The 26,206-nt window shown below is 40.3% G+C and overlaps 1 protein-coding gene across 1 annotated transcript in view; it reads left to right on the plus strand.

Annotated features, from left to right (window-relative positions):
* The window catches only part of ASCC3 (activating signal cointegrator 1 complex subunit 3), a 4,485,173-nt gene that overhangs the window by 3,295,267 nt on the left and 1,163,700 nt on the right, over positions 1 to 26,206 (plus strand). The window contains exon 23 of the mRNA XM_044069284.1: positions 18,111 to 18,331. Coding sequence (XP_043925219.1) covers positions 18,111 to 18,331 — 221 coding nt within the window. The remainder of the gene's footprint in view (positions 1 to 18,110; positions 18,332 to 26,206) is intronic.

Consider the following 26,206-nt stretch of genomic DNA (forward strand, 5'->3'; position numbering starts at 1 on the left):
TACAGTGGATCTAAAACGTCTACACACCCCTGTTAAAATTCCAGGTTTTTGTGATATAAAAAAAATGAGACCAAAATAAATAATTTCAAAACTTTTCCCACCTTTAATGTCACCTATAACCTGTACAATTCAATTGAAAAACAAACAAATCTGTTAGGGGAAAAATATAAAAAAATAAAAAACATACAATAAGATGGTTGCATAAGTGTGCACACCCTTAAACTAATACTTTGTTGAAACACATTTTGATTTAATTATCTTCTTGGGTAGGAGTCTGTCAGCATGGCGCATGTTGATTTGGCAATATTTGCACACTGTTCCTTGCAAAAGCGCTCCAAATCTGTCAGATTGCGAGGGCATCTCTTGTGCACAGCCCTCTTCAGGTCACCCCACAGATTGTCTATTGGATTTAGGTCTGGGCTCTGGCTGGGCCATTCCAAAACTTTAATTTTCTTCTGGTTAAGCCATTCTTTTGTTGTTTTGGATGCATGCTTGGGGTGATTGTCATGTTGAAAGGTGAAATTCCTCTTCATCTTCTGCTTTCTAGCAGACCCCTGAAGGTTATGGGCCAAAAGTGACTGGCATTTGGAACTGTTCATAATTCTCTCCACCTTGACTAAAGCCCCAGTTCCAGCTGAAGAAAAGCAACCCCAAAGCCTGATACTGCCACCACCATGCTTCATTATGGGGGATGGTGTTCTTTTGGTGATGCAAAGTGTTGTTTTTGTGCCAAACATATCTTTTGGAATTGTGGCCAAAAAGATCAACTTTGGTCTCATCAGACCATAACACATTTTCCCACATGCTTTTGGGAAAATTTGTATCATTTTGCAAATTTTAGCAGGCCTGGATGTTTTTCTGTATAAGAAAAGGCTTCCGTCTTGCAACCCTACCCCTTAGTTCAGACATATGGAGAATACGAGAGATTGTTGTCGCATGTAGTACACAACCAGTAATTGCCAGAAATTCCTGCAGCTCCTTCAGTGTTGCCGTAGGTCTCTTGGCAGCCTTCCTGACCAGTTTTCGTCTTGTCTTTTCATCAATTTTAGAGGGACGTCCAGATCTTTGCAGTGTCACTGTTGTCCCATATTTTCTCCACTTTTTGATTATCTTCACTGTGTTCCATGGTATATCCAATGCTGTGGAAATTTTTTTGTACTACTCTCCTGACTGATACCTTTCAACAATGAGATCCCTTTGATGCTTTGTACACTCTCTATGAACCATGGCTTTTGATGTAGCAGGCAACTGAGAAAATGTCAGGATAATCCTACTAGGACAGCTGAACTGTATTTGGGGTTAATCAGAGTCTCTTTAATTGATGGCAGGTGTGTACCCAAGAAGACTGAATGATGTAATTAAATCAAAAGGTGATTCAGCAAAGTATTAGTTTATGGGTGTGCACACTTATGCAACCAGTTTATTGTAAGTTTTTTTATTTTTTGTATTTTTTCCCCCAACATATTTATTTGTTTTTCAATTGAATTGTATAGGTTATAGGTCACATTAAAAGTGGGAAAAGTTTTGAAATTGTATATTGTGGTCTAATTTTTTTATATCACAAAAAACTGGTATATTAACACGGGTGTGTACACTTTTTATATCAACTGTGTATATGTATGTGTGTATATATATATATATATATATATATATATATATATATATATATATATATATGTGTGTGTGTGTGTGTGTGCGTGTATAGAAATATTTCTTGTATAAAGTCATCACATTATAATTGCTGATATTTTAAGTCACCTTACATTATTGCTGGGATTTCACTTCATGCTGTTGACAAGGATGTGGATGGCTTCAGACTCATGATCATATTTTTGAGCTGTTTGAAATTATCACTTTGATCAGGATTAGATGAGGCATACTCATGTGTTTGGGACTTCTAAGGACAGTGTCTCCTTTTCGGTTACCCAAGAGCATTTGTATGCACCACTTCAGCTAACACTCAGGGAGCTTTGTTGTCTATTATTTCATTTTAGAAGATTAACAAGATTATGGATAACTGAGGCATTATTTTAGTTTGAAGACTGGTTTGGTCTGTTTAAGAAAGTTGTACTTGCAAGGTTTAATTATATGTTAGACAAATATTTCCTTAGCAATAGCACGACATACTCAAGTGTGTGATGTCTTTCAGTGGATTAGCCTTCTTGGAGTGTCAGGTGCATTTAATGCTAGTACTGTGAAGCAGATGATGTCCTTCTATTCATATGCTGCTGTATCCATAACACAAGAGAATCTGCCTCTGGTCGACTCATGTACGTCCGGACATTCTACAAAAGACAGATTGTACTGCTAGGGTGCGTGTAATGTCCCGCATCTGTCTTTGAGGATGTCTGTAATAAACGGACATCAGGTACAAAACAAACGTCAGCATGCACCTACCTCTGAACTTTTCTGCCACCAGTGTGACTGCCAGGTTCGGTCGTCACTCCTTCGCAAAAGTGAACTTGTCTTAGCTGACTTCAGATAAGTATCCCATAGGAGTTTTTGATTATCACTTTGCTACTGCTTTGGGGTTTCATGTCAGGTAGAAAGGGCAAGTGTAGGTGTGGAAGTCAAATTCCACATAAGGATTCGCATGAGCTCTGCCTGTTTTGTTTAGGCCAAGAACACAACCACACTACTTGTAGTATTTGTCATGCCTTCATCCACAAAACCTTCAGAAGTCACCTAGCAGCATTAAAACTTTATCTAGAGAATAAGCAACTTAAACATTTAGCTAAAGCTGTGGATCTGATGTCGGGTTCCTCAGATAAGCCACCAGTCAAAAAGGCCAAGAAAGCAAGGCCTGAACCGACCGTTGTGCCCTCCATTCTAGATGCATCTCTCAAGGCCTGTGAAGGCCCGGAGTCCGAGCTAATCCTCAGACCTTCCTTTGGTGGGTACCTCAGAGAAAGCTGTTAAAGAAGCTGAGGGCACATCCCAGAGAGAATTGCAGGCATCTGAATCAGCTGCCGAGGGGGAACCTAGGCTTATCATTTCTGAGGGTTCATGTGGGGTCTGTCAGATTGTAGATCAGGAGGATGTTTCCAGAGACATTGTGGAGTGCCGTCCTGCATCTGACCCTCCAACTCTACACTACATCTTTGATACCTTGCTATCACAGTCCCACAAAAAGAAAAATAAACAGACCAAGAATCTTGCTCCTTCTCCAAAACCCGCAGCCTCTGAACAGCTTTCTGACTGGCAGGCCTTCATCCAAGGCCTTCTAAATGCCTCCCTGGCCTTACCCCAGGCCCCTACTGCATCTACCCCTAAGGGTAAACTAGGTCCCGACATCTCTTCTGAAGAAGATTCATCAGGAGATGAATCCCTCACTTACACTTCTCAAATTGCTTCCCCAGAGGAAGAGTCTAATGGCACAGATTCCCTAGGAGAGGACATTGCCTTCAGAGAAATTGTAGCTCAAATGAAAGATTTCTTCAAGTGGGACAGCAGTCAGGTCACCGAAACCCAAAAGAGGTATTATGAACCTTTACAAATGGAGTCTCCTAACCCTGCCTTCATGGATGCTTTCCTGGCTGCTTCAAAAAAAAAAAAAAAAACAGATTCCCATCTTCCCACATCCAAATGCCCAGACAGGTTAGTCCCTGATGAGGCTAAATTTCTTTACAAAACCCCTTTTGCAGATCCGTCAGTTATTACTATGGCTGCAAACAAAACCTCGAGGTTACTCCCTTCCACTTCAGTAACCACAAAACGGATCAACAAAAAGCAACTGGCAACAGTACCAAAATTTATTTTACTTTAGCGCCTCGGCCAAACAGCCTTCAAGAAGTAACATCCATTACAAAAACTTCCCCTAAATATATACATAGCAATCATTTATTAAAACAGTAAAGCAGGAAAACACTTAATTACAGCAAGTATTTCCAATTGACTTCACAGTTCAAACTCCCTGGTGCAAGAGTATTATATTTTAAAATAAGCACAGATTATTTATGCAAACGTTTGTATCTTTTAACAACGAAGCATCCCCCAGTTTAACAAAAACTTTTTCCAACACAGTTGTTTGCAGTAATCTAAAATCACTATTATGACTTTCCATAAAATGGACAGCGACATAACTTTCCAGTTTTTGTCTTTTTATATCTCTAATGTGTTCCTGCAACCAGATTTTAAATTTTGTTTTGCTTTGACCAATATAAGGTTGCATGGACGTCTAAGACAATATATAATACCTTCAGTTTCACAGGAAAATGTATCTATAGGATCAAACTTAACATAGTTAATCCTTTTAAAATTAGAAACTACAAATGTACATACATTACAATTCATGCAGGGAACAGTACCCAACCATTTCAAAGAAACCACAACATTTTCTTCAGGTAACACAAAATAAGCTTTCACTAATTTATCTCTTAAATTCTGTCCCTGCCTATATGAAATTAATGGTTTATTATATAACATTTTAACTAACTTATCACTCATAAGAAAATTCCAATAATTTACTGTTTTCCATAATTTTTCACTTAGAACATTGTAAGTCTTTATAAAAAAATATTTTTTCTTGATCCATTTAACTTATTACTGTCCTTATTATAGCTATATTTATAATGCTGTAAATTTTCCACTCCACTAATTTTACATGAAGCATCATGGATAGTGTCAACATTATACCCCCATTCAAAAACATTAGGGAGGTCTGCAAGACTTCCTTATAAAGGTCAATATTGTTATTACAAATCCTATGTAACCTTAATTCTCCATACGGAAAAGATTTAATTAGATGGGAGGGTGACACTGGTTCCATGTAAATATTGTCCCCATCTAAAAATTTTTGATGTACCGAGGTATGAATAAATCCATCCTCTAACCCTATAAGGTATAAATCTAATAAAACAACCTCTTTACCATATTGTAATCCATCAAGAACTGCATCATAAATATTATGCAAATCTTTCACAAAATTATTAACCTCATCTGTGCCATCTTCACATACAAAAATAAGATAATCTATGTACATATAGTAATGATGAACATAATTTTTTAACAAAATTGTTTGTAAATATAATCTAACTCAAATTTAGCCATAAATAAATTTGCATGCATGGGGGCAAAAGATGCCCCCATGGCAGTGCCCTGCAACTGATGAAAAACTGTGTTGTTAAAATGGAAAAAAATATTCAAGAAACAAAATTGTAACAATTCTATAATGCAGTAAGATAGTGGACTATCTTCTAAAAAGTAATAGAGTGCAGAGATACCATCACCATGTTTAATATTCGTATATAAACTCTTCACATCTAAAGAAATTAATACATATTGGAATTCCATTTAACTGTTGAGATTTTATTCGAAAAATGAAGGGAGTTCCTAACATAGGATTGAAGTTTCTCTGCAAAAGATAACAAGAAATTATGAGTTTCCCAGTATTATGAAGAAAGTAATTTGTAGCGGAAACAATTAGTCAACCAGGGGAGTTACAAATATCTTTGTGCATTGTAGGCAGACAAAATGTTGCCCTAGTACAACCCTCTGCATTAAATTTCTTATCAACATCTTCTTTAATAAAATAACCTAATCGATAACCTTTCTATACCAAATTAGAAAATTGTTTCATAGTAATATAGCTACTAATACTACTAACTTTATATATCGCTGTTTCATTTAAAGGCTGTAAACACATTTGCAAATACTGTGTATAATGTAATACCAATATTTTGTTACCTTTGTCTGCCAGCTTTATAACCAGATCTTTTCTTTCAGAAAGACTTTTCAGGGCAGCCCATTCATTTTTAGTTAAATGATACTGAATATCTAACTTGTTACTATTAAATTCATTATATATCTATTCTGTAGCATAATTTAACATTACAGAAAACTGTTTCACACATTTATTAGTATATGGAGGAGTAAACCTGCTTTTATATACAATTTTTGTAGTGGGAAATATGCATTAATAACATTGTTGCTGCCCAATCTTTCATTCTGATGTTGTTAATCTTCATTCATTCCTTACTGATGAGTTATCTGTTCCATCCTCAGACTGAGCCGGTCTCATACTAAGCTCACGTCAGCTAAAAACTCTCAAGCCAAGAACATACCCACAATGCTCTGCTCCCTGTTACCTCAGATCTCATTTGCCGTGTTGCTGTACAGTTGTGTCAAGCCTTTCTCTCTCAGCTAAGTGAACAATGTTTTTAAGTTTTTCCATTGTTAGTGTTTAGAAAGTTTTTTTTAGTTACTATCTCTATCCTCCTACCCTGTTGCAACTTTGAGACTCTCTCCCTATAGAAAGTTTCCTTTTCTTACCTTTTTCTTACCGTTGAGGTAATTCTCCAGTACCATCGTTGATAATCCGTATCTCCCTTACTTACCCTTCTGGGTAGTTTTCTTAACATCTTGGTATTGTACTTCTCTCTTCATATCATTATGTCGGATAAGAAAAGTAGTGTTGGTTTCAAACAATGTACGGAATGCGGCTGTAAGTTGCTGCTTTCTGATGGCCATGATTTTATGTGTCTATTGCTTGAATGTTTCCCACCTTTCAGTGGACCTTCCATGTGGGATTTGTAGAAATTTTTCAACTAGGACTCTTAATGAAAGGAAGAATAAATTAATTCTAAAAGGCATCCTTAAATCTCCTTTCTTCAAGGCTATCTCTGGGTAGGAGGGCACACCCCCCTCCTGCTAAACCCCGTAAGAGGCGTTGTTTTTCTTTCTCCTCGAGGTCACTCACTTCATCTCCCTCTGGGGATTGTAAGGAGTCAACTGACAAAAAGGTAAACATTTCGAGCCTGGCGCTGCCATCTGTGGTCCTTTCAGCCCCAGCCTCGGCACTGCCCCAGTTGATTCTTATTCCAGCTATGTTCTTTTTATCACCACCAACACCGGAGTTCCCAGTGCAGACACTTAACGGCTCCAACAGTTTCATCGCAGCCTTTATTGGCATCATCTCTACAGGTGCAGTCTTCTTCGGCTCTGTCCTTGCCAATGCTGTCAACCTCTGGGATACTGCCCTCTACGCTGCAGACACCTTCAGCACCAACATGCTGTTCAGTGCAGTCCTTTTTGGCATTGTTGTTACCGGTGCAGACACCTTTCTCAGCGGCACCATATTCATCGGTGTAGACATTTGTCACACAGCCCTTTACGGTGCAGACATCCTCGACCTCTATGGCACTGCCTTTGTCAGCGCAGATGACCTCAACACCATTCTCTTCAGTGCAGACATTCTTGGTTCCGGGCTCTGCACCGCACGAACTAGCAAGGACCAGGTACTCTCCTTCCCTGGATCCATTTGCAGGAAGCCAGTATAGCCCCTTTTTAGACAGGCCAGAATCTCCATCAGGTCTCTCTATGACTTTGACCAGGAGCCTCTGAGAACAAGATGTGTTGCGGCTTGTCAACCATTGGCTTGTGGCTGGGAGACTCTCTCAACCATCTAAATCTGCGTTCCCTCTTGCAGGTGACCGTATTTCTCCACAGACTCCAACTTACACTCCTTTGACTTCCAGGGAAACATCAAAGCCCCTTCTGACAGCAGCTTCCATTCCTTCAACACCAATAGTGGACCTCACTTTGGCGCCGGAGTTGTCCTTGTGGCCATCTGTGCCCCTTCTCAGGCTAGTAGCTGTACCATGGGGGTAGCTATTCTTGGTTCCACGCCAATTTTTTCTATGACACCCTCCAGGAATCCACCTCCCCTCACGCTCCACAGCCCTCTTGAGACTCCTGGTCTGGGTATCGGCTCATCGGAGCAGGGGTGTGACTGCGTTTCCGAGGTTGTAGTGCTCTGTTCCGGGCTCCCATCCCTCTTCAGGTGGTCTGGCCTTCCAGGCCCTGGAGAGGGCACTTGTCTTTGCTGGCAAAACCTCCCTGTCAGAGTCCTTGCCCCCCTCTGTGCCACAACTGTTGGACCCTGGGCAGAAGGGCCTCGGGTTTCTCACCCTCAGGAGATCCCTTCTTTGCAATCTTCCCCAGAGCTCCACACTGAGAAAGTCCCTTGCAAGGCTTCATTAAGAGGATGCACATGGACTCCACTGAGGAGTCTTTGACCTAAGGTATGGACTTTGATGATGGGGAAGGGTCCCCACGGTCACCCTCTGATGAGGTGTCCTTTGGTGATGTCCTCGAGATCCTAAGACAGAGGGGTGACTGAGAGTCCTCCAACCCTTCCTCAGAGTTTGTGCCCAGCCCCCTACCTCTTGGGTTACCCCACTGGTTGATGAACTTGTCCAGCTCATCGTCCAGCGTGCATGGAAGGCTCCTGACAACTTGGAAGCTATACCTTGGAGGCCTGACAAGGTTTCTATCTGCCCCAGCTGAGCATACTCATTGGTCCAAAGGTCTTCCAATAGATGCCATGGTGGTGACTGCTGCAACCAAAAAAGACTTGGCAGAAAGGAGCCAAACTGTCCATCTGCCCAACAAGAAGTCCTGGGCGATAGACTCAGGAAGCATGTGTTTGCTTCATCGACCTTCACTGTAATGTCCTTGAACTACTTGGCACACTTTATGAGGGTCCAGAGGGACCTTATCAACCAACTCTCTGAAACCTTGGTAGGAGCTGTTTCTGATGAGGTGCGTGACAATGTAGCTTCTCAGACAGTGACCCTAGAATCGATATCCAATTCTTCCATGTGCCTCATTTCACATGCAACAGAAGGAGCGGTTAGAGTGGCAGGCGCAGGCATAGTCACAAGACGTCATGCCTGGATGCGCCTTTGCGACTTTGCAGACTCCTTTAAGGCTTCCTTCATGAATGCCCCTATTGAGGCCGCTTCATTGTTTGGCCCTAAGGCTAAAGATATTCTGGCAAGGTGTGAACAAGATGGCAAGACCCTGTTTGCCGTTGGTGTCTGACACTCTTCCCCTCAATGATTCTACTTCAGAAATCAGAGGAGCGGGAAGATGTGGCACAGAAAATCACAGGGTTGTTTCAGTGATGCACGTGCTGAGTACTCCCCTAGGGGTAGAGGGGGAAACTCTAATGGAAGATGCCCCTTTCAGGGCAGGGGAGGTCTGCAAAACTGGGGTTCCAGAGATTCTTTCTATGGCCAACCTTACCAGCGCTCCTGAAGCGTTGCCCAACTGCTCACCTCTGGAAGCAGTCAGGGGTAATTTTTCCTTGTACCCCACTGCCTGGTGAACCATAACCACAGATTTTTGGGTACAATGAATAATATCCAGAGGCTAGCGCATCCCCTTCCATCTCTGTCCCACTTCAACCAGAGTCTTACCTGACGTCCCACCCAGTGAAAGGGAAGCAGCAGCACACGAAATCCGAAAGCTGCTACAAAAGAGAGTTATCCAAATGGTCTCCCTAGACCAGATAGGATCCATTTTTTACTCAAGGATCTTTTTAGTGCCAACAAAGACAGGGGACTGGAGACCGATTCTGGATCTCGGCTCACTAAACAAATTTCTGAATACAGGGGAAATTCCGGATGGTCATGGTTCAGTCTATCCATCCTCTTCTGGAAGAAGATGATTGATTACATGTGCTCTGTAGATCTTCAAGATGTGTATCAGCATATAAAAGTGGACAAGCGCTCAAGAAGATACCTCTGGTTCTGCATAGGAGCTAGTCACTACCAATTTCGAGCACTGCCCTTCAGTCTCTCTACATCCCCCAGAGTGTTCAAATGCATGGCAGTGGTTATCGCTCACCTGCGACTTCAAGGATTCCAGGCGTTTCCATACCTAGACGACTGGCTCCTTACTGCCCCGACCAAGCGTCTACTGGAAGAAGCCCTAGACTACACTTTTCTCACAGCTTAGCACCTGGGAATCACGATAAACTGGGAGAGGTCCAACACGATCCTGGCACAATCCTTAGAATTCATCGGAGTTCTGTTGGACACGAGGAATTGCACAGCATCTCTTTTGAATCACAGACTTCAAAGAATAAGACAACAGGTTCAGCTGCTAATCTGTCACCACATATCCTCTGTTCGGTCCATACTTCAACTCTTGGGGTCGATGGTAGCTTCGATCACCATTGTTCCTCTGGTCAGGTTCCACATGAGACTTCTTCAGTGACTACTTCTCACTCAGTGGTACCATCTACAACATCCTTTGTCCTTTCAGATAAGTGCAACTCAGAGATGCAAGCAAGATTTGCTCTGGTGGATGTCTCAAAATCCCCAACAATGGTCTCACCCTTTCAGCCCCCATCAGCCAAAAGCCTATGTGACCACAGACCCCTCCCTTGATGGTGTGGGGGAGGGGGGCTATGTCGGGGAAACTCAGTCCAAGGCACCTGGTCGGAGACAGAGGCCCATTTATATATCAGTGTCCTGGAACTGAGGGTGGTGCTATTAGCATTGCAAGCACTCTATTCGATCCTTCCGTCAGGGACTATTGCAGTCCAATCAGACAACATGTCAGTAGTCTTGTACATTAACCAGCAAGGGGGCACCAGATCTTATCCGTTATTCCGAGAGGCCTTGAGAATATGGCAATGGGTGATATTTGCCTCCCCTATCAACTACAAGTGCAGCAACTACTTTGCCTTGATCCCTCTTTGGGGGCATTCACCGAGAGATGCTCTAGTCCACGCTTGGCCCTCGGGTCTGCTTTATGCTTATCCTCCTCTACCCATCATCTCCCAATTTCTGAAGAAAGCATGGCAGTTGAAGAGCAAAGTGATCCTCATTGCTCTATATTGGCCTCGACAAGTTTTGTTCCCCTTCCTCTGGCTTCACCTGCTAGAGTGCCCATGGATTTTCATTCCAACCCCGACACTGATCTCCCATCTGCAGGGCTTGACTCACCCCAATCTAACAAACCTGAAGCTGACAGTTTGGTTTCTCCGCTTCCAGTGATTGCCAGGCAGGATAACCTGTCCTCCCCGGTGCTCAATATTCTTATTGCATCTCATAAATCATTCACCAGACTAAGCTATCTCAGCAAATGGAAAAGGTTTACATTATGGGCAGCAAACAAACAATTTGAACCCCTTGTCAGCCCAAGTTTCGGTGGTATTAGATTACTTATCATATCTTTTTCAGTCTGGGGTATTGGCCTCTACTATTTGTGTTAATTTAGCTGCCATTTCTAATTTCCACATTGGCTTTCAGGACTCTTCACTCCTGTCACACAGACTCTGTAAGACTTTCTTGAATGGTGTTTTTCACCAAAAACCTCTCTTTAGAGAAGCAGTACAACCTTGGGATTTGGTTTTGGTTCTACAAGCCCTAACAGCTCCCCCCTTTGAACCTGCGTCTTCATGTGATCTAAAGTATCTCTCTTGGAAAACTTTGTTTCTGGTTGCAATCACATTGGCCAGATGTCTGTCAGAACTTCAAGCCTTGTGCAGCAAATGTCCCTACCTTATTTTCCATAAGGATAGAGTTTCACTGAGAACTAATTCTTCCTTTTTACTGAAAGTGGTGTCAGAGTGGTCTATCAACCAGTCTGTTGACCTCACGGTATTTTTTTCTAATCATTCTAGCAAGGGAGAGTATTGTCTGCACTCCCTGGACAGAACAAAATCTACCCGTATATCAGACCAACTATTTCTGGCCTTTTCTGAACCAAGGCTAGGTCATCCTGTCTCTAAACTTACATTGGCGTCATGGCTGAGAAATTGCATTACCTTCATCTACAACAAGAACAACACCTTGCCTCACAAAGTGAAAGCCCATTCTACAAGCTCTATGGCAACTTCAGCAGCTTTCCATGATAGGGCTTCCCTCAATGACATTTGCTCAGCTCTGACTTGGGCCAAATCCCATACTTTTATCCATCATTACAAATTGGATTTGGCCTCCAGAGGAAGAGCTTCTTTTGGTTCCATGGTGCTCAGGAATGTCCTTCCATGAGGGCCGCCCAGGAATGCAGGTAGCTGGGGACTCTGTCCCATCAGTAAGGAATGAATGAAGATTAACATCATCAGATAAAGAAGTTATGTCTTACCATAAAGTTCCATCTGTGTTGTTGATCTGTGTTCCTTCATTACTCCCCACCCTCCGTCCCTCTCCGGAGGTTACTGGTGGATCTCATTTGCTCCTTTTTTCCATTATTGTAGATCTGTTATTACCAGAGGTAGCCTCTAAATTTGTCTGTCCACTTGCAAACTCGATCTGAGGTAACAGAGAGCAGAGCATTGTGGGTATGATCTTGGCTCGAGTTTTTGGCTGATGTGAGCTTGGTATGAGGCCGGCTCTGTTCCGAGGATGGAACCGATAACCCATCAGTAATGAATGAAAGATCAACAACACAGATGGAACATTATGGTAAGACATAACTTCTTTTTCATATCTGATTCACATGAATAAAAACTTTCATCTTCACTCAGAACATCAAAATTTCCATTTTCAACATGTTTTACATTATTATCCATGAAAAACATTTCAAATGGAATTTTCTAACAACTTGAAACATGTCTTGCTTCAAAAGATGTAAACAGGGTAGCACTGTAAGAATACTTGTCTACTCATCAGATAATGTACAACCTGACTTCACTTGTAGTGACTCTCAATTATTACAAAAATTACTGCCATCTACCTCGTTTGTGTAGTGGTTTAAAATGTCCTTAATTTGTAGAGAAATGGCTTTGAGTCCCTCTTTTCCTGTTATTGTTGCTGCCTGATTCCTCTTCATTATTCCGAAACCGCTGCTGATGCAATTCAGGTTCCTGTGCTACTGCGTCTACCCCAAGGGTAAACTAGGTCCCGACATCTCTTCCGAAGAAGAGCATTCATCAGGAGATGAATCCCTCACTTACACTTCCCAAATTGCTTCCCCAGAGGAGGATCTAATGGCACAGATTCCCTAGTAGAGGACATTACCTTCAGGGAAACTAGAGCTCAAATGAAAGATTTCTTCGAGTGGGACAGCCGTCAGGTCACCGAGACCCAAAAGAGGTATTATGAACTTTTACAAATGGAGTCTCCTAACCTGTCTGCTTTACCTTGAGTGCACTCTGCTTTCTTGGATGCTTTCCTGGTTGCTTCAAAAAACCCAGATTCCCAACCTCCTGCACCCAAACAGGAGTTCTACAAAGTCCCTGATGAGGCTAAATTTCTTTACAAAACCCCTTCTGCAGACCTGTCAGTTATTACTGTGGCTGCAGACAAAACCTCCAGGTTACTCCCTTCCACTTCACTCGTGCCCTCTGATTAATGGAGCACCTAGGGAAAAAAGCATACACTTCTGCTACCTTAGCAGTGAGAGCTATCAACTATCAGACCGACATGGCCAAATACTCTGTGGCTCTGATGGCTAATCCGGCTAAACAATTGGGAGACCTCCCTGACTCCCCAAACAAGGCTAAAATATTTACTCTCTTGAATTTCTGCAGTCGGGTAACCAAGCACTCTGTCAAGTGCAGTTATGATGCAGTAGAAGCCTCATCATGGCTGCTGGCTCTGGTTCTGTCATCAGGAGATACCCCTGGCTTAGATTGCAGCCTCTCCCTGATGACATCAAATCAAAACTCCTGGATGCACCCCTGGACAACAAAGATTTATTTGGTTCAGCAGCAGCTGACCTCTTCAAGGCCCTTCAAGTCAAGGGTAAGGAACTACGGTTCTGAGACACATTTTTGTCTCCCTGGTTCCATGCTTTCAAAGAAACTCCCCTGCCAAGACCACCTTGGTGAGAAGGCCTGCCAGACAGATACCAACAAAAAGCATTCCAGGAAACAGCCCTCCTTTTCCAGGTCTGCTTCCTCTACCCCTGTTCCAAACAACCCTTTCAAGGTAAGCTGGGTAGCCTGTGACTGCCAGGCACTACATCCAGACACCCCTCTTTCCACACGTCTCTCTCTCTCCTTCCCTGCTTGTAATTAGATTACCCAGGACTCTTGGGTCCTCTCTATAGTGAGACAGGCATACTTCATGACATGGGAGTCCAAACCTACTCCCAAAGGCATCCCTCAACCTCCTCAAGACCAGCTGGTTTTCTTCACTCTGGTTCTTTAGGAACTGCTCTCACAAGAAAAAGTTCAAGAAGTCTCTACATATGCAAGAGGAAAGGGGTTTTCCTCCAGGATGTTCCTGCTCCCAAGGAAAGAAGGTCCTTGGAGACCAATCCTGGATTTTGTCCCATCTCAACACCTTCCTCCAGGTTCCCTCCTTTCAGATGCTCACTCTTCTTACCCTCATTCCCCTGATCCTCCCCAGGCCTTCTTAGTATCCTTGGAGATAAAAGATGCCTACTTACACATCCCAATCCATCCCCTCTTCAAGAAGTTCCTCCACTTCCCAATGGATTCTGCACATTTTCAGTTCTGTGCTTTGCCATTTTGTCTCTCTACGGCCCCAAGAGTGTTTACAAAATACTTTGCATCACTCATGGCCTTTGCCAGGACAAGGAGAATCCAACTCTTTCCCTATCTAGACGACATCCTGATACAGGCACCATCAGTTCCAATGGCCTACATCACCTGGACTTTATTATTTCCCTCTTGAGAAGTCTGGGGTTCACAATAAATCTCAAAAAAATCATTCTTGATACCCTCACAGGATCAGGTGTTCCCGGGATGTCCGATCCTAACAGGGAAAATGATGGCTTGTCTTCCCCCAGAAAAAAATCGTGGCACTTGCTTCTTATTTCAAGGAAGTGCTTCCCCTCAGAGCCCTGTCGGCCAGGGAATTTCTCAGACTCCTGGGATTCATGGCCTCCTCCATTCCTATGGTACCCCTGGCAAAGTTTCACATGAAGAAGTTCCGATGGTACTTCAGAACAATCTGGAAGAAGCATCTGCATCCCCTGGAATTCATGGTCCTCATGCTGCCATGCCTTGCCAGGTAATTGAATTGGTGGATAGCCCAGATTCTGGCCAACCCAGGCCTACCCTTATAACCCCTGCCCCCCAAGCAGGACCTGTTCACAGATGCTTTAGACACTGGGTGGGGAGAAACCTTAGGGAAATGGAGAGTGAGAAATTCATGGACCCTCATTCAGCAGAGAGAGCACTTAAATATTAAGGAGATGAGAGCCTTGATATTGGCCATACAAATTTTCAAAGATCATCTCTTACTAGGCATGCTGAGGTGGTACACAGACAATACCACCGTGCTGTGGTACATCAGCAAATAGGGGCTACAAGGTTCTACCTCTTGTGCAGGTTGGCCATGCAGGCATGGAAAATCGCCTTGGAGAGACAAGTCAACATCCAAGCTGTCTACATACCTTCAGCAGACAATATGATGACGGATTCTTTAAGCAGGACCATGACTCTGTGTCACGAGTGGATGCTAAACAGGGATATGTTCCTGGACCTGGTCCATTGATGGGGCATTCCAGATGTGGATCTGTTTGCCTCCCCCATGAACAGGCAGTTTCCAACCTTCTGCTCCAGGGTAACATGTCCCAAGGCATGGAGGGTGGATGCTGTCTCTTTCCCTTGAAGGAGATGTACGCTTATGCATTCCCTCCTTCCCTGTCATACAAAAAGTTCTGCTGAAAATTCAGAAAGAACAGCCTCAAATCTTGTTGGTGACTCCCTATTGGCCAAGGCAGCATTGGTTCCCCCTATTACTCTATCTAGCCAAGGGCAATCACCACAAGTACCACACCAAATGGACCTGCTCACACAGGAGAAGGGAATGCTCTTATGCCCCTAACTGTCCATCCTGAACCTTATACTGTGGGTGATGGGGCACTGATTTCCTTCAGACACCTATACACAGAGGATGTGCTTCAGGTTTTGCAGGAGGCTAGGAAACCAACTACCAGGAAATCAAACCTTTCAAAGTGGAAGAGATTTTCTGTCTGGTGTCAAAAACACAATTTACAATCGCTGGCTGTCGAACCTCCAGTGGTATTGTCCTACAACCAATGACAGAAGGCTTCCCTTTCTAGTAAAGGCACACTCCACTAGGGCAGTGTCCTTCTTTGGGGCCTTTTTCAAGGGTTTGGATACAGCTGCTATTTTAGAAGCAGCTACATGGTCTTCTGTCCATACCTTCACCAAACACCGCAAGTTGGACATCGTTGCTAGAGCCAGAGCAGGTTTTGCCAGAGCCATCCTTAGTGGGTTTCTGGAAAATGCTTCTGGTCCTCCACCCATATCTTAGTACAGGAGCTTTTGCACTCTCCCTGATGTCATGAATACAGCAGCATATGAATAGAAGGACATACTATTGTTGTGTAAGAACTTACCATAAAGTTAGATGTCCTTCTCTTCTGTATGTTGCTGTATAGTTTTCCACCCTGCCTTCCCCCTCACACTTAACTGACTCCTGGAGTACCCACTCCGTAGTCTCTAATTCCAGCAGCATCCAGTTCTGAGGTAGGTGCGTGCTGACATCTGTTTTGTACCCGACATCCACAGAGGAACATGGGATGTCACATGCACCCTAGTGGTAGCATCTATCTTTTGTAGAATGGCTGGGCGTACGTCAGATTTGGTAAGATTTTACACAACAATACTTTCCCTCTAGTGTCAATTTCCTGCCTTGTTGTAGGGTTATAACTCTCACTTTCTTTTCCTCTTAGTTTTTATTCTTTTTTTTTTATTTTAGTACTGGATACTATACCGATAAGTGAATGATTTAAGTATTGTGCTGCTGTTGTCATTTTAATTCTTTATTACTTTGTTTTGATTTGATATACTTTTTTTGTAAATGAGTTTACTTATTTTGCAAAATTTAATAAACATTTGAAGTGCAAGAAACTTGGAGCATCCATTACTTGTTTTTGGCCAACTCATGCAGAACTTTAGGACATAACTAAACTACAAAATTCTTAACAAATGTGAAAGTGATTTCTAAATGAAATAACTCCAAAGCATTAGAATCACAATATTGATGATATGCCACAAAATGTGCTTCATTTTTACACAAGACTCAGAGGTAGGAAAGTGATGACAGAAATTATAGTATAAACTGACATTTAGGTATCTAGTCAGTGTATGCCCCTTTCTCAGTCTACAGAAAGTTTTTGCTAGGCAGTAGATGTGGTAAAACATATTTACCCTGAATAAAAAGTGCTACTTGTGCTTGTGAATATTGCCTTCTTTATGTGTTGGAAAACTCTGATTGTTGTAGGTATGAAGTACACAGTGCATAAATAAAATTCACCATCTGGCATGCATGAAGTGCATTTATGCCATTAATTGCATATCCATGTCTGGGAAGTACAGTCATACCACTCTACTTCTTAGAGCAAGAAATCTGGTCAAAGCCATAAGTAAAAGTGGGGCAAAGGCCCAAACTAAGGAACATTTTTAAATATTGTTCTTACAAACTTAGAAAGTAGATAGAATAATAGGTTTTACATTAGCATAAATTTTCTGAAGGGTACGAAGTCTGAAACTCAAATGTCTGTCTTTATTTTCCGACTTCAATCTTTAATGAGTTGCCAATAATTTCCCAGAAAAACACAATTTTATGAAAAACGGACTAAAATATGGGGTAAAAATCTGAACATTGTGTGAAAAACTGTACATTTAAGAGGCATGAGTACAGTATATTTTTCTCATTAAGAAGTGTATGTCATTATGACGGACTGTCTACAGATCATAACCTGTTAATTAGCAATCTGGATTTAAATCACCATTAAAGCAGTTGATGTGAAATAATTACTTGATTATGACAGGCATTGAGAACAAATGCTATATTTTCTGGTTGTGCAGTAATATTTCCACTTGTAAATCACTTTGTGTAATTGTTTTACTACAATATAAGTATACTGACTGTTATTAACCAAGTAAAACCACTGATAGGTTTGTCTTGACTTTTGCTGGTAACCTTGCCAATATACAACCCTTCAAAATTTCTGTACAAGTCTCTGTAAATGCATGCTGGTGCTCTACCTCTGCTATTCTTGATTATTTCTGACTGTTGTTAAATGCATGCATTGTTTATTTCTGACCAGTTGTATTCATTACTTCTTTCACTGTTTTTATCTCAGGTTTCCTTTGTAAAAGGGGACCAGGCTTAATGCAAACTTGCAGGCAGCAAAATAAATAGTTGAATAATTGTGTAAGCAGTGAGAAGCAGCACCATTGTACTTATTTAGAATTTATGTTGCTGTGCTTCTCTAGTTTTCTAGTTGCGCTTCTGAAGATCAAGATGTGCAGTCATTAGCTTAAAATTAATTTACGTTTAACTTCAGAAGTGCAGAAAGCCTCAAGAACTGAAAGATTCTGATAGTACTCAATTGTTATTGATAATGTTAATTTATTTTTGTTACAGAGTTGCTTGATCTGCAGCCACTTCCTATCACAGCTCTTGGAAATCGAGAGTATGAAGCCATTTACAAGTTTACTCATTTTAACCCTATCCAGACACAAATATTTCACACCATTTATCATACAGACTGCAATGTTCTCCTGGGAGCTCCCACAGGATCTGGAAAAACTGTAGCAGCTGAAATGGCAATCTTCAGAATATTTAACAAGTACCCATCTGCAAAGGTTAACAAACGTCTCTCTTGTTCTTTGTTAAATGTGGCAGCTTTTTTATTTTAATAGTCATGTTTTAATTGTACATTTTTATTTTGAAGTATTGTTGAAGATTTTTTCCTGTAATGCAAACTAGCCACATGTCAATCGGCATGGCAAGTACCCACTGCCAAATTTCCAAATGAAACACAGAGTGAGAGAACACTGTTAATTTATTCATTCTCTTGTTGCCTGCTATATCCAGTTCAGGGTAACTAGACTTGCCAGAGCCTGTTCCCATGCTTTGTGTATGTAAGGTAGAGAAAGTAATTCTGGATAGGATGCAAGTCTGTCACTACCTACACAATTTCACTTGCAAACAGCATGCACACATACATGCATTTTGGAGGATCACCAGTTTGTCAGAAATCTCCATTGGATGTTAGAGGAAAGAACATCATGAGGCACTGGGGGAATCGGGGAGTGGAGGAGTTGAGAAACATGATGGAAATGTCTGTGGAAGCAGCTTGAAGTCGGTAAGCAAGCAGCAACAGCAGGACAGAAAGGGCATATGGTAAGTAGATGAGCTCACCATAGTCAAACTCCAAAAGTTAAGACAACTAAAAATATTATTTGAGTGGGGAGGAATATTTAATTTTTGTAAGGATGATAACCGTGTTGAATAAGAGGGAAAGGTGGCTTTGTCATTGAGGCATTAGGAGATGGAAAGTGTTATAACACTCGAAAAGGAAGGGCATAGGCCTGGTAAGGGTACAAAAGAAATATCCAGGAATAATAGTAAAGACTTTTATCCTTTATTCCTTATCTGTGCTGTAGTAAACCCTTATATTTTCTGCTCATCAACATTCACAGGCTAGCATAATCTGTTTCTGCTTCAGTGAACTGTCATTTTATTTTTGGCATGTGGTCTACCCTGTTTTTCATTATTTTATTTCATTTTTCTTATGTTTCACCAAGTCCATATTCTTGTTTTATTCTTTCCAACTCTTTATTGATTCTTCCTCCATCATTTTCTCCCAGTACAGTGGTCCCTTCTTGTCTTTCCTGGTTTCCTTCCATAGGTACTGGGCTTTGCTTATTCTTTTCTCCTAGCCCAGTAAGTATACACTTCTTTTCAATGTCTACAGTAATACATGTCCAGAGTATGTCTGGCTATCCCCAGTATGTTTCTAGCTTCCTGTTCGAATAATCAACTTAGTCATAATCCCCCCTCCCTCAAATAATGGCCAGTTGCTTTAATTTTTGCTCAGTTCTTTTCCTGCATTATGTAAACACATCTTAATTGTATAGCCCATTGGTAAGATTCCTCCCAGTGGTATTGAGTGAACCATTTTCTCCCACCTTAATGTCTCTCTCTTCCTGTCACAAATACATTTCTTGATGCCCCCTGCCCTGTATTTCACCACTTGGCCTCTAATGTGAAAAGAAAAGCTTGTCTCCCATGTAGAACTAATGGGACAGCAAACCTTTTTTAATGCTAAACTTTTATTATCCAGATCAAATGATAAAATCTTCCATTTCCTCAAATATCTTTTAATTTTCCCATTTATCTCATTCCACATTTCATTGGTTACGTCCTGACTTACCTTATTTTATAATGTCCCTATAAATTGGGATATTGTTGTACAAGGTCACGTGTTGGGGTACAGTTCACTGGGATGGCTTTTGTTTTAGTTTCATTGACCTTATAACCTGATATTTTTGTGAAGTTTTTAAGCAAACCAGTAGCTCTTGGATATTTTTGTCTGGGTTTGGTAGGAACAGCATCAATCACACTGTAAATAGTGATCATTTTTCCTGCATTCCTTTCAGTCAAAACCCTGGATCTGTGGGTGTCTAATCTGCTGAGCTAGTTGCTCTGTGTAAATTGCAAAAAGAAATGTGGAGAGTGGGCACCCTTGCAGTCGTCCTCACTCAAGTTGAGCTCCCATTTGACCTTTATGTGCACGCTCTTCTCCCTTCTGTATCTTCCAGATCGTTTTCCTTGGACAGAGGTGCTAGACAGGAGTGTCCACTTTCTTCATTGCTGCTTCCTTTATATTTTGAGCTTTTAGCAATATTATTAAGAAATTCTTACTTGGGGAGATATTGAATTGAAAATTAGCTGGTGGCATTATGTGTTTGCTTTTGCTTTGATAATTTAGTTTTCAGAATGAGTTTTAACTTCTATTTTGATTATAAAGTGAATCATTCAGAAAAGAAAACTACTGCACTCATCTAAGTCAAGTAGTAACATAAACCAAAATATCCAAGCTCTGCAAATATTTTTTTCATGTCAGTGTGTCAGGCCTTTCCCTCAGTTTCTCATAAAGTATTTTTTCACCTTAAAAGGTTAGATATTAGATTGTATTTGGGATGTTAGAAGGGCACAGATGACAAAGGATAAGCTGTCAAGAGAAAATTGAGGTTTGGGTGTTCTGGAGCTCCATATTTATGCATGCATGACTTGTGAAGCTGTTCGACTTGTGTCATTTTGGCAGGTTTGATGCCAGGTGGAAAGCATTGCTTTTCCAGTTGGGTTGGAGATAGATACATGGAGAGAGGGAGAAGGGGTGAGAGAGAGAGACCAACCCACACAAATTTTGTAGTGTGTAGACTAATAAAACTAAGTTCCCTCCTTTCTAAACTGAATATTAAAAATCTGTTTAGAGAATTATACTGAAATGTAGCGAGCAAGAGTATGAAATGTTGCCATCAGGATAATCAGTTACAGAGGTGTATTGCATGCACCTGGAGGATGAGAGGGACTCTGTTGAAATATTAGAAATGGATGGTCAAGATAAAAGAAATGTTAACTTTCAAAAAAGGCAAGAGAAAATTAATCTAAGTGACAAACATAGATTTAACTATTATGAACCAGTCTTGAAAAATTTTAAGAGACAGAAATGGACCCAAAGGGTCTGCTACAGATAGTTCATTAGGGATAAGTGATCTTAATTAAGGTTAGAGGGGAGTAATCCATTTGCAGTAAATCAGTAATTAGAATTTACAATGTTTTTAGTAGACAAGCAAAATTTAGTTGATAAGATTAGGAATGAATGTCCTTGTATGCCTGGGGTAGAAATTATAAGGGAAGATCGGCAGAAGTAACCAGATGTCCAGATATGTAGTCAGTTCAAGAAAGTTTTGATTCTTTCCATGGAAATGTCTACATATGTATTTTTATTTTCCAGCAAGGCTACAGCATATGTTTTGCAATCTGTTTGGACTTTGTTGAAGATGTAGGAAGAGGTAGCATGGAACTTGATTGCATATGTTTTAGGAATGTTGGTGTTTGGAGTGCTATAGAAAGGATCTTCAGAGCTCATTGAATGAGATTTTTATTTATGAGATAATTTTAAATCTTAAATGTGTTTTGATTTGCCTTATTGGGATACTGGCCAGTGCAGGGATGAGGTAGACATGATAAAGCATGAGAACCATGGCTTTTGGCAAATTAAATTTATTAATAGAAGTGCAATGTGGATTGGAAGAAAAGAGTGCAGTTGGTGATGCTGAACAGAGGTTCATCAACTGATAGATACATGGTTTCAATGGCTGAACATCTGATAACGTAGCTGGAGTAACATGGTTTTGGGGGCTAATGGGTAAGCCTTGAATATGTTGATATGGAGTGCTCTCTGAGATGTTTTGGCATTTCTTCCCACTGGTCATACACTAGGTTTTTATATCACTTATCTAGAGGAGTTCTTTGGTGATGTCTAGAACTTTTAATTCTACAAAGACTCTTGTTCTTAGTCAATATTTTTATACATTAAATGTGGGCTACTTTAGTTCAAGTTATATGCTTCTTGACATAGCCTTTTGAAAAAAGTATGGAGTCTAGGCTAAGTGATGTATTCATTTCATCACAGTGATTCTCTGCCATGGTTTTGTGCTCGTTATTGTTAGTGTTATGTTCTGCGTAAAAAGGTGGGTTGGTTAATCACTTTTAATCTGGATTACACAGTGCAGGTTTAGGTTAAACACTTTCCAGAGATTACCTGGAACACTATCTTAGTTATTTATTTATTTTGAGTTGCCCAAAGTCACACACATGGAAATGGGAGACAGACAATCAAAGTTAGGACTATAAGTCATTAGTTCTGAGAATTAAAGCTATGAGGTACTAAATTGCCACATGTGAAAGGGCATTGTCAAAGTCCAATACAGTGCTGAGGTGCATAGTTTAAGGGGTTATATTTGGAGGTTCTGAAGCCATTCTTCCATATATCAATCATCAGTAAGGCCACATCAGGATTGTTGTGTCTAGTTCTACTGGCTATCACAAAACAAGCAAAATTACTATGTTAAAAGTTTTGTCTAGACAGAATTGCCAAACTAGTTTGGGGTTGGCTAGGTTGGGGTTTGATGACAGCCTTAGCTTGGCATCTATACATTGGAATGGAGATATGATTTGCTTCCAATGGATTATCATTGGCAAGCTGTGGTGTAATTAAAAAGAAAGTTCATAGGAAGAAAAGGTCATGAACTTTTTTCCACTAAGTGAAGCAGACTGCTAAAGCCTATTTTTAGCTACCACTTTACACACAAGATAATCTAAAAAATCAAATGACATTTAAGAGAGAAAAAATATCTGGTATGATTTTAGTTAGGCATATATTATTATTTTCAACATCTGAATTGCAAGGAGGATAGATAGGACCCATTGTAGCAGATTATGCCTCCAAACAGTATTACATTAACTGAGTAATGCCAGCACAGCATCAGTATTCATCTTTAAAATGTGGTTAATTATCGCAGTTAAGAAAAACTGAAGTAGTACTTCTTATGAAGGACTGATGGAGAGAGTTCCATAGCTTTGGACTTTGTTTACTGTGTTTTGCTGCTTCCAAGGAAACATATTGGAATTGGTAGTTTCAAGAAAGAAGTGGTTGAGGAATGGAGGATTCTAGTGCTGTTGCTTAAATAAGACTGCTTTCTGTAAACAGGGAATGCAATTGGATTTTAGTATCTTAAAGACTAGACAGCAGGCAGTAAACCTGAGTTATGGTGGGTATTGTGGTTTGACAGTGATCTTGTTTCTTGAGGTATTTGCTCATGGATTAACTGGCTGTAGTTAGGGGCAGGCTGTCTTGTAATGTGGAATGGGAACTCCTTTACTAGATGGTGGTCAGGCTGTCTTTAATAGGCTAGATTGGAAGGTAGATGATTCGAGACTTACACAGAGATGGTAATGTTGCCCCAGAATACATTTCCAGACTTATTGTCAGATTGTATTTCAGTGGATGTGTTCATAAAATATGGGGGAGTTGAAAAAAGGGATCAGACAATAGTAATGGCAAAGAATGTTCTGTAAGCAGCCTAGTTTTGTTTTCTTTTGATTGAAGTTTCATATCTTCATTTGTGTTTATGGATACACAGATGTGAGCTATATGAAAACGTTATTAATGGTGCTATATTCAGATATGTCCTTAAACTTCAACAATAAAGTGTTCTAAATAAGTTGCTTGGGAGTTGGGAGTTGGGAATTAGGAATGCTCACTGAATGCAGAAGAGTAAATAGAGAACAATGAGTAAAATATTTGTTTTGGTTTTGTTCAGAGTCTTAAAATAACCCGCTTCAGTTTCACAAATCAGTGACTAAGGCGCCAGAACTGAACACTTTATTGAGAAAACTGGCCTCTAGGAGAATGGGGGAGGAACTGGGTCTATATTATATCCTCGAGCGCTTAAAAAAGCGAACGCTGATTGATCTAACTTATTTTCGCTAAACTGCAAAATATCGAAGCAGCAGAAACTCAAATTTTTTCCTAGGGAAAGAATTCGGTTGTCCGTTTCTGTTGCTTCGGTATTTTCAGTGTTATGGTGGAAAGTTACCAGTCGGATTCAGGTTAGTGTGCGATTGTGTGGATGTGAGTGTTAGGGTGATTTAGGTGAGTTAGGGTTAGGGCTCGGGTTAGGTGTGTGTGCGATTGAGTGGACATGAGGGTTAGGGCGGATTTAAGTGAGTTAGGGTTCGGGAGCGGGTGAGGTAAGTGTGCGATAGTGACGGACCTTAGGGTTAGGGTTTGGGTTAAGGTAAGTGGGTAGTTAGTGGTGTGTGCATAGTTTAGTGTAGGAACAGAAAAACGCGTAGACCAAGAAGCCTCACTCTGGAATGTTATAAAACGTTTCAGCAGATGTAAAAAATACGTGAAAAATCTTATAATCAAGTTCTTTAAAGATGTAACAGCAATTCTTTTCAATTCAAAGAATGCTCGCCAAAAAATGATGACCAGGTAGTAAACTAGAAATCTTTATTCCACAAACACGAACCAAACTCCAACAGAAGCGCTTTCACCCGTTTATAACGGGCTTTTTCAAGTGTGATTTCTGTATACCACAGCTCTTTTTTATATGCTGGGTTGTTAGGTTAATTAATTATGTAATTGATTGATTGAATTTAATCAACCATACTTTCTTTTTTTAAAAATATATATACATTTAAAAACTGTTTAAACATGTGCTTTTGTTGTCACAGTAATAATAAGTGTTAAAATAATAAAAGTAAAAATACATTACGTTTTGACACATTTAATAATAACAATCTAATAAAAAACCTCTTGATATTACCTCTACTTGAAGTTTGAATGTGACAACTGCGTTAAATACTCATTTTTTGTGCTACATCTTAGTCACAAAATAATTATGTTTGCAGTTGTATGTAATACTTTTCAAGTAAATGAATCAATCTTACATGTTACTTTATGTAAAAAGTGAAAAACAGAAAATATTATATTAAATAAATAAATTGTTACATTATTTAATATTTACCCTATAAATAGATCATTAAAGCACATGAATTTTAAAATCAAATATAAATATACGCATACCTTGACCTAGGTAAATATAGAATCATAAATAATTCTGATGTTAAATTCATATTGTAATCAATTTCTAATACAAATGAATGGTGAAACTTGAAAATCCACAATGTGTATACCTGTGTGTCATAAAAACAGAAAAAATGTATATATGTAAAAGTGAATGTAAATCCACTGATTTATAGTTTGCTGTACCTATCCTTCAAAATGCAAGCCAAACTGGTTCCATCATTTAAACCAGGGCTCATCAAGCCTCAGCTGCCAAATTAATTCTTTAATGTTTAGAGCATTCTTCCAATCACCACCCCTCTTATCATAAACTACCCTGTCCAAAACAAAAAAACGAATAGAGACGTTGGCACATTGTTCGGAGTGCTTAACAAAAGCATTAGTCTCCTTTTTTGTTTTAATGTCATTCATGTGCTCGTATATCCTACGTCTAAATTCTCGTTCTGTTTTGCCAACATAAAATGATAAACAGTTTTGACAAACTCCTAAATATACCACTTTAGTTGAGTTACAGGAGAAGTGCTCTTTAGATGTTATGGTGATACCTCTAGAAGGGATGGTGATTTTGTCACTATTAGTGATGTACTTGCATTGATGGCACATGCCACATGCATAAGTACATTTTTGTTTAGTCACTGTGTTAGTGTACAAGCTGTTGTTGGAACTAGTTTTAATTTCAAAAATGCCCTTCAAGTTGATGCCCCTTTTTCTAACAAACGAAATTTTGTTGGAAAACATGTTTACAAATTCATCCTGCATATGAACAATGGGCCAAAAATTGCTTGCTGTAGTTTCAATAAAGTGTGCATCTTGTGAATATGTATATATAAAATTACTGCCAAAATTGTCAAGTTTATTCTGCCTCCTAGGAATGACCGCTTTAACCCCTAAGAGCGGTGGAAAATGTGCGTCTCTTTCTTAGAACTTCACCAAGAATGTCCTGAAACAATTCTTCAGGATACCCTCTGTCCAAAAAGGAGCTCCTAAGAAATTCTCTCTCTTCAAAGAACAAGTCCTGTGTGCTGCAGATTCTAGATGCACGCACCAGTTGTCCCTTAATGATGCCCCTCTT

Source organism: Protopterus annectens, chromosome 1.part0, assembly GCF_019279795.1.
Source record: "Protopterus annectens isolate FY-2018-M chromosome 1.part0, PAN1.0, whole genome shotgun sequence".
Lineage (NCBI taxonomy): Eukaryota > Metazoa > Chordata > Ceratodontiformes > Protopteridae > Protopterus > Protopterus annectens.